The 10,000-nt window shown below is 49.1% G+C and overlaps 2 protein-coding genes across 2 annotated transcripts in view; one reads left to right on the top strand and one right to left on the bottom strand.

Moving 5' to 3' along the window:
- Window positions 1–6,375, bottom strand: part of LOC310811740 (death-associated protein kinase 2) — a 14,465-nt gene extending 8,090 nt beyond the window's left edge. Inside the window, exons 1-3 of the mRNA XM_083680017.1 lie at window positions 6,143–6,375; window positions 1,169–1,384; window positions 320–541 (exon numbers count right to left, since the gene is read on the bottom strand). Coding sequence (XP_083536143.1) covers window positions 320–541; window positions 1,169–1,230 — 284 coding nt within the window. The 5' untranslated portion in view covers window positions 1,231–1,384; window positions 6,143–6,375. The remainder of the gene's footprint in view (window positions 1–319; window positions 542–1,168; window positions 1,385–6,142) is intronic.
- Window positions 6,376–7,900: 1,525 nt separating this feature from the next.
- The window catches only part of LOC310812076 (uncharacterized protein), an 8,075-nt gene continuing 5,975 nt past the window's right edge, over window positions 7,901–10,000 (top strand). The window contains exons 1-2 of the mRNA XM_083680495.1: window positions 7,901–8,032; window positions 9,888–10,000. The exon at window positions 9,888–10,000 is cut by the window's right edge and continues 78 nt beyond it. Coding sequence (XP_083536621.1) covers window positions 8,005–8,032; window positions 9,888–10,000 — 141 coding nt within the window. The 5' untranslated portion in view covers window positions 7,901–8,004. The remainder of the gene's footprint in view (window positions 8,033–9,887) is intronic.

Here is a 10,000-nt window from a genome sequence, read left to right as displayed (position 1 = left end):
CAGTCAACTCCACCACAGACGCAGTCAACTCCCCCACAGACACACTCCAGCCTCCTAGACCCCACCCTCCCCCCCAGCCTCCCCCTCTCTCCCTCCCCTCCAGCCTCCCCCTCTCTCCCTCCCCTCTCTCCCTCCCCTCCAGCCTCTCCCTCTCTCCCTCCCCCCCAGCCTCCCCCTCTCTCCCTCCCCCCCAGCCTCCCCCTCTCTACCTCCCTCCCCCATCTTTTACATTCCAACTCCCCCATCACCCCTCCTTCATCACCCTTATACCACCTCCTCCCTCCCTCCCCCCCCCCCCCCACCTCCCTCCTTCACTCACAGTTCCAGGACCAGAACCACCTCAGCCCGACTCTCGAAGACGTCCTTCAGGGCAGTGATGTTGTGGTGCTGAAGGGCCTGTAGAACCTCCACCTCCCTCTCCACACTCCTCCTCTCCACGCCCAGGCGGCTGCTGGGGTTCTTACGGATCTTCAGGAACTTGCCGGCCCAGCGAGCCCCCGTGGCGCGCTCCTGCACCGCACGCACCTGCCCAAACTGGCCACTGGGGCGGCGACACAAAGCATGAGCAATGTCTTCCTTTCATTTTTTTATTTTTGAGAAACATCAGATTACAGATGCTGCTGGGGCAGTTACAGCGTATATATTTCATGTGTTTAATATTTAAAATATCAAATATATATTTAATAAAATATAAATATATAAAAACCTCTCCTAATCTCCCCAGGACCACTCCTAACCTCCCAGGACCTCCCCAGGACCTCAACTAACCTCTCCTAACCTCCCCAGGACCTCTCCTAACCTCCCCAGGACCCCAGGACCTCTCCTAACCTCCCAGGACCTCTCCTAACCTCCCAGGACATCCCCGGGACCTCTCCTAACCTCCCCAGGACCCCAGGACCACTCCTAACCTCCCCAGGACCCCAGGACCACTCCTAACCTCTCCAGGACCCCAGGACCTCTCCTAACCTCCCCAGGACCCCAGGACCTCTCCTAACCTCCCCAGGACCTCTCCTAACCTCCACAGGACCTCTCCTAACATCCCAAGGACCTCCCAGGACCTCTCCTAACCTCCCCAGGACCCCATGACCTCTCCTAACCTCCCCAGGACCTCCCAGGACCTCTCCTTACCTCCCCTAACCTCTCCTAACCTCCCAGGACCTCTCCTTACCTCCCCAGGACCTCTCCAATCTCATACAGGTCCTCCACGTTCTCATGCTTAAAGACAGCCATGTTGGTTTACATTCCCCAGCCTCTCTTCTTCGTGTGGACCCTCTACCAGGACGTTAGGCTGAGGTCAGGTGGAGGTCAGACTGAGGTCAGACTGAGGTCAGGTGGAGGTCAGACTGAGGTCAGGTGGAGGTCAGACTGAGGTCCTCGTTGGAACCTGAAATAAACAGACACAAATAGAACATCTGCAGTTATCAACACACACATCTACCAACCACACACACATCTACACACACGTCTGCCAACCACACACACATCTGCACACACATCTGCCAACCACACACACATCTACACACACGTCTACCGACCACACACGTCTACCAACCACACACACATCTACACACACGTCTGCCAACCACACACACATCTACACACACGTCTACCAACCACACCCCATGTGTAAGTGTGTGAGTGTGTGGATGATGTACCTAACACCAACCTAACAGAAACCTAACAGAAACCTAACACCAACCTAACACCAACCTAACAGAAACCTAACACCAACCTAACACCAACCTAACACCAACCTAACACCAACCTTTCCTTTAAAACACACTCATCACTTGGGGATTCTGTGGACAACATTGAGGGAACAGAAAGTGAGAACAGCTCTGAGCCCTGCAGGGAGAGGGTTCTAACCCTAACCCTAACCCTAACCCTAACCCAGGGAGAGGGTTCTGTCCCACAGACAGGTCTCACCACTCTGTTACCACACTCATAACATCATTAAAGCTCAGGCTGAATTCACCTGCGTCAGACACACGCAACTGCTGCAAATGTTACCAAATGAGGGAGAATTAATCAGCTCCAGTAGTTGCAGTGACAGACATCATTAACGAACTACAAAACTTTGATATGATGACACACAGGAGAGCAGGAATCTGACCCACGTCCCACCTTCATCTGGCTGCCTGGTTGGAGAGCCATAGCCATATGATAAAGTTAATTACTGTTTGTTTGATTATTAAAAGCATGTCGCTTCATCAGAATGGAGAGTCAGATTTACATGGCAGAGAGGTGAAGTAGAGGGAGGCTATGAAGTTAAACAGGCTTGAACAGCAAACTGACGATCTGCTGAACCACGACTATGTAGAATCACACGAAGTAGCTTAAAGAGGGCGATGTTTCCCTGCAGATGAGACGACCCCTCCCCCCCTGCCTTCTGGGTTAGGGTTAGATAACCCTAACCCTAACCCTGCAGATGAGACGACCCCTCCCCCCCTGCCTTCTGGGTTAGGGTTAGATAACCCTAACCCTAACCCTGCAGATGAGACGACCCCTCCCCCCCTGCCTTCTGGGTTAGGGTTAGATAACCCTAACCCTAACCCTGTAGATGAGACGACCCCTCCCCCCCTGCCTTCTGGGTTAGGGTTAGATAACCCTAACCCTAACCCTGTAGATGAGACGACCCCTCCCCCCCTGCCTTCTGGGTTAGGGTTAGATAACCCTAACCCTAACCCTGTAGATGAGACGACCCCTCCCCCCCCTGCCTTCTGCAGGTGTTCTGAACCAGGAACAGAAAATGAACAGATAGAAAACAAGAGGAATTCCTTGTGTTGAAAGGCAGAACTTTCATGAAAATGAACCAGAACACTTCCAAATATGTCCCAGTAACATTCCTCAGAAAACAAGCAGAGCTTTGGATGAGAGGGTGAAGCAGAGGTTGAACAGTTGATATCAAGGTTTAGAAACGTAACCAAACACACACACCTGAACTGTTCAAGCCAGATGAGTCACTCTGCTGTTGGACAGACGAGGACGTGGTGAGTCTCTACAGCTCTCTGCTGTTGGACAGACGAGGACGTGGTGAGTCTCTACAGATCTCTGCTGTGGTAGCAGTGAGGAGCGGAGGTTCAATGACTGACTGTCTGAGCAGAACAAAACATGTTCATTCCAACCCAGAAGGAATGCGGAAAAGTTTCCCCTCCCACACTCAGTCAGTCCCTCCCTCCCTCCCTCCCCCAATCACTGCTTGGTATTGTTGGGAGTGAACCCAAGTGTGACAAGTGTGATCAAGGTGTAGATAAGAGGCGGAGCCTGCTGCCTGCTACTGATAGTACTACAGACTGACAGGACTACAGACTGACAGGACTACAGACTGACAGGACTACAGACCGCCCACAGCCTCCTGTTCATGGACTCAGTAAGAGACACACTTCAACATACGACACATCATTCATACTGAGAGAACCTGTTCCTCATTACAGGAAAGCCTAACTCCTCCAGGAAACACAAACACACACACACACACACACACACACACACACACACACACACACACAGGCTCATTGTGATGCATGGAATGGAATGAGGAACGGTATCAACCACACAGTGACAGAAATGTTGCAGTCTGTGGATTCTACCTGTCATGTCTGAATGTGTCTGTAATTATGTAATTATGTGTGTGTAGTTGTGTGTGTGTTTCAACATGTGTGTTATCTGACACACAGATGGTTTTACAACACGCTCACAAGGCCTGAACGCTGCTACTGGTTACTACAACCACCTAGTACACACTGTACTAACCACATACACACTACCTAGTACACACTGTACTAACCACATACACACTACCTAGTACACACTGTACTAACCACATACACACTACCTAGTACACACTGTACTAACCACAAACACACTACCTAGTACACACTGTACTAACCACATACACACTACCTAGTACACACTGTACTAACCACAAACACACTACCTAGTACACACTGTACTAACCACATACACACTGTACTAACCACATACACACTACCTAGTACACACTGTACTAACCACATACACACTACCTAGTACACACTGTACTAACCACAAACACACTACCTAGTACACACTGTACTAACTACATACACACTGTACTAACCACATACACACTACCTAGTACACACTGTACTAACCACATACACACTACCTAGTACACACTGTACTAACCACATACACACTGTACTAACCACATACACACTACCTAGTACACACTGTACTAACCACATACACACTACCTAGTACACACTGTACTAACCACAAACACACTACCTAGTACACACTGTACTAACCACATACACACTACCTAGTACACACTGTACTAACCACATACACACTACCTAGTACACACTGTACTAACCACAAACACACTACCTAGTACACACTGTACTAACCACAAACACACTACCTAGTACACACTGTACTAACCACAAACACACTACCTAGAGACCAGTGCTGAGTGAAAGGTTTGCAGTAAGAGACACATTTGTTCACACTGAGAAACCCTAACACCTAACACCTAACCCTAAGACCTAACCCTAACACCTAACCCTAACACCTAACCCTAAGACCTAACCCTAACACCTAACCCTAAGGCCTAACCCTAACACCTAACCCTAATCCTAACACCTAACCCTAACACCTAACACCTAACCCCAACCCCTAACACCTAACCCCAACCCCTAACACCTAACCCCAACCCCTAACACCTAACCCCAACCCCTAACCCCAACCAGGTTCCTCATGTTCATGGTTCAATTTCAACCAAAAAGGGGTTTTCCCACATTTAGCAAAGCAGTAAATGTAACATCCTTCTTCCCCAATCAAAACCCCTCAATCACCTCATCACTGAACGGCTCAGTCTGGCTTTTAACCCTGAAGGCACTTCTGGTTCCCGCTCTGGAGTTAGACCTGAGATAACATCACTCTGGAGTTAGACCTGGGATAACATCACTCTGGAGTTAGACCTGAGATAACATCACTCTGGAGTTAGACCTGAGATAACATCACTCTGGAGTTAGACCTGAGATAACATCACTCTGGAGTTAGACCTGAGATAACATCACTCTGGAGTTAGACCTGAGATAACATCACTCTGGAGTTAGACCTGAGATAACATCGCTCTGGAGTTAGACCTGAGATAACATCACTCTGGAGTTAGACCTGAGATAACATCACTCTGGAGTTAGACCTGAGATAACATCGCTCTGGAGTTAGACCTGAGATAACATCACTCTGGAGTTAGACCTGAGATAACATCACTCTGGAGTTAGACCTGAGATAACATCACTCTGGAGTTAGACCTGGGATAACATCACTCTGGAGTTAGACCTGAGATAACATCACTCTGGAGTTAGACCTGGGATAACATCACTCTGGAGTTAGACCTGGGATAACATCACTCTGGAGTTAGACCTGGGATAACATCACTCTGGAGTTAGACCTGGGATAACATCACTCTGACCTGGGACATGTCAGCTTTAGACTGTTAGCAGACATGCTAATCTGGCCAACTGTGCGGATCAGACACACAGCCGGACCCAGAGCAGGTCTGGATCAGACACACAGCCGGACCCAGAGCAGGTCTGGATCAGACACACAGCCGGACCCAGAGCAGGTCTGGATCAGACACACAGCCGGACCCAGAGCAGGTCTGGATCAGACACACAGCCGGACCCAGAGCAGGTCTGGATCAGACACACAGCCAGACCCAGAGCAGGTCTGGATCAGACACACAGCCAGACCCAGAGCAGGTCTCTGCTGCCTGATATCCTTAAACACACAAGTTGTCACTGTCCTTGATGTTCTTCCAGACAGACGACTCTCAACGTCACAGGTTACTGGTCATCCTTCAAACGTTGATCACAACCAGACCTACCGTATTCATTACATCTGTCTCTGTTAACACACACACACACACACACACACACACACACACACACACACACACCACACACACACACACACACACACACACACACACACACACACACACACACACACACACACACACACCACACACACACACACACCACACACACCACACACACACACACACACACACACACACACACACACACACACACACACACACACACACACAGTCACTGCGACATATAAACGGATATGATGGGAGGTGTCATACAACAGGACGAGTGGTTGACACGGTTCTGACCAGCCTCTCAACTGACCAACCGGACTGGACCGGCACCGCGGTCCTCTGATGTTTCCAACAGCAACGCGACGTCACCGGACCTTCAACCACCGTCTCTCCTCCGGCGGCTCTGTTGAAGCGGACACACACCAAGGCAGTCACGGTTCAGGTCCGCCGGTCCGGTCCGGTCCGGTCAGAGACGTCACGGTGTTGGTCTGTTCTGTGAGCTCTAATCACCTCTATCAGCAACATCAACACTTCCGGTTCCGGTTTTCGCGGCTTCAAAATAAAAGCTCGAGTTAAAAGATGACTGGAAAGTGACGGATCACAATATTCTCTCCTATTTTTGCTGAAATAATCACAAAGTACCCAACAGAAAGTACATACAATTTTGAAAAAGTAATTTTGAGCTTTAAAATTGACCACTCTACTCGGAAACACTTATACATGTCCGGCTGTCCGGCTGCAGTGACTTCACTTCAGATTCAGACTCACCTGAGATTCTACAAGTGTTAAAGAGGAGATTTGTACCAGAGAAGTATTGAAATATTTGAAAAATGGTTCTGTTTATACAAATATAATAGGCATGTGTAAAATGACATGTAATTCCACCACCAATGTAAATTTTAGAACTCAAAATAACTTTTTCAAAATCGTATGTACTTTCTGTTGGGTATTTTGTGATTATTTCATCAAAAATAAGAGAGAATATTGTGATCCGTCACTTTCCAGTCATCTTTTAACTCGAGCTTTTATTTTGAAGCCGCGAAAAGCGGAAAGTGTTGATTGAGCTAGATGGAGGTGATTGGAGTTCAGAGAACACCCCCGCCCCCCCCCGTCACCCCGTCACCCCGTCACCCCCCCCCCCCCGTCACCCCGTCACCCCGTCACCCCCCCCCCGTCACCCGTCCCCCCCGTCACCCCCCCCCCGTCCCCCCCGTCACCCCGTCACCCCCCCCCGTCACCCCCCCCGTCACCCCCCCCCCCCCCCCCGTCACCCCCCCCCCCGTCACCCCCCCCCCCCCCCCCGTCACCCCCCCCCCCCGTCAGGAAAGCAACAGACAGGAAGTGACAATAACATGACTGCTGTGGTGCAGCAGGAAGCCAGAGAGACATCTGCACTGTTTATTGACATCATTTACAGGGATTTGAATGACATTATTGCTTTACACTGCATCCCAAAGTTGAATTTGCACATAGTGGGTCTACAGTATTCTCAACATTTCTGCTGACATGTCAGTATTGAGTTAGTAGAACAAATATCAGCATTCATATTCCTGAATGTCCCTTTAATTCAGCCATGTTAGTGTGAACCAGAGAGCCATGTCAACTTTAGCTCTCTGTGAGCGCTCCCAATCTCTCTTCTCGTGTCTCTCTCTCTCTCTCTCTCTCTCTCTCTTCCTGTGTGGTTAGACATGTGACCCTGCAGCTTTGGTCTTTGTGCTCCATGTCAGTTCTGTAAAAGACCAGATGCAGAATGTGTCTGTTTGTTGTTTGACAGAGAAGGAACATATGACCTGTTGAAGTGTTTCCAGAGGGACAACTGACAGATGACATGTCGGGTCCATTAGAAGAGCAGATCAGAGCAGCTCGACATGTTAACATTAAAGTATCATTTGTTCTACATTATAATTGTTCCCTCCCCCAAGCTCTCTCAAAATGTCCCTCCTCCTCTCCCCTTCCTTCCTCCCCCAATCTCTCTCATAGACTACATGTACGTACACACACACACACACACACACACACACACACACACACACACACACACACACACACACACACAAAGGAGGAGGAAAGTCATGCTGTGAGATATGCTACTGTACCGCAGTGTCTCCTGACTGCTGAACATCAACATGGACGTCCATTACCAGCGAATAAAAGGTCAGACTTTCATACTGATGCTCCTGTTCCTCTCTGATATTACTGACATATTTATCTAACCCTAACCCTAACTAACCCTAACCCTAACCCTAACCCTAACTAACCCTAACTAACCCTAACCCTAACCCTAACCCTAACTAACCCTAACCCTAACTAACCCTAACTAACCCTAACCCTAACTAACCCTAACTAACCCTAACCCTAACCCTAACTAACCCTAACCCTAACTAACCCTAACCCTAACCCTAACTAACCCTAACCCTAACTAACCCTAACCCTTCCTCTCTGATATTACTGACATATTTATCTAACCCTAACCCTAACCCTAACCCTAACTAACCCTAACTAACCCTAACCCTTCCTCTCTGATATTACTGACATATTCTCTCTCCTCTCCTCTCCGCTCCAGACGGCCTTCCTCTAGTCTTCTCTGTTGTTTATTGTTCGTTTTTTTTAGTTCTCATGCACTTTGAGATTTTCAAATGAAAAGATATTTTCAAATAAAATGTAATATTATAGTTTATTCCAGTTGTAAACGTAGTTAAATAAGGGCATTAAGGACATTAAAGTGAGATAACGTTAAAGTGAGAAACAAAAGCAGAAACAGGATGAACAAGGGTTAGGGCTAACCCTAACCCTAACCCTAACCCTAGGGCTAACCCTAACCCTAACTAACCCTAACCCTAACTAACCCTAACCCTAACCCTAACCCTAACTGACCCTAACCCTAACCCTAACTAACCCTAACTAACCCTAACCCTAACCCTAACAACTGAAAGCAGTCTGAGAATGAGAACAGGGTCATGAAGTGAGATGACATCGCCTTAGACAGGGGAGGCTGGGGGAGGTAGAACACCAGGGGAGGCTGGGGGAGGTAGAACACCAGGGGAGGCTGGGGGAGGTAGAACACCAGGGGAGGCTGGTGGAGGTAGAACACCAGGGGAGGCTGGGGGAGGTAGAACACCAGAGGAGGCTGGTGGAGGTAGAACACCAGGGGAGGCTGGGGGAGGTAGAACACCAGGGGAGGCTGGGGGAGGTAGAAATGGGAGGACAGGCTCATTGTAATGCATGGACTGGAATAGACTGGAATGTCTTTCATACCATTTTGATACCGTTCCTCATTCCATTCCATGCATTACAGTGAATGAGCCTGTCCTCTGATGTCTACCTCCACCAGCCTCCCCTGGTGTTCTACCTCCCCCAGCCTCCCCTGCTTTATATGGCTGGCTGGGTTCAGACAGAGAAGGTACAGATTGCTCATTCTAATGGAAATGGAGTTTTAAAAAAGGACAGCTGGGATTTTCTGAGGATGTGATGGAATTTTTTAGGGAATTAGCAGAACTTGTTTCAGGGCTTCAGAGTGTTGACTCATACTCACAAGGAAGCATTTGAATGGTTAATGATGAATGGTTAATGATGAATGGTTAATGATGAATGGTTAATGATTAATGGTTAATGGTTAATGATTAATGATTAATGGTTAATATTTAATGATTAATGGTTAATGATTAATGGTTAATGGTTAGCCTAAAGATGCCTTAACACTAACCCCAGGGTTACCAGGGTTACCAGATGTGTGAATGGCCTCCAGCCTCCAGCCTCCAGCCTCTCAGCCTTTCAGCCTCTCTCAGCCTCCAGCCTGTCAGCCTCACAGCCTCTCTCAGCCTCCAGCCTCTCAGCCTCTCTTAGCCTCCAGACTCTCAGCTTCTCAGCCTCGCAGCCTCCAGCCTCACAGCCTCTCTCAGCCTCCAGCCTCACAGCCTCACAGCTTCTCTCAGCCTCTCAGACTCCAGCCTCCTGGCCTCCAGCCTCCCGGCCTCCAGCCTCTCAGGTGAAACCTGCTTTGTTGTTGTAGATGTTGAGAGCGGCCTCCGCGGGGGGAGGACCAGCGCTCTGCCTGTCCAGCCCCAGAGGCCAATCCCACGCCAGTACTCTGACCAGGACCTACCCACCCGCCAGACTCCTCCA

Source organism: Argentina silus (genome assembly GCF_951799395.1).
Source record: "Argentina silus genome assembly, chromosome: 11".
Lineage (NCBI taxonomy): Eukaryota > Metazoa > Chordata > Actinopteri > Argentiniformes > Argentinidae > Argentina > Argentina silus.
This window is presented reverse-complemented; position numbering and strand designations above follow the sequence as displayed.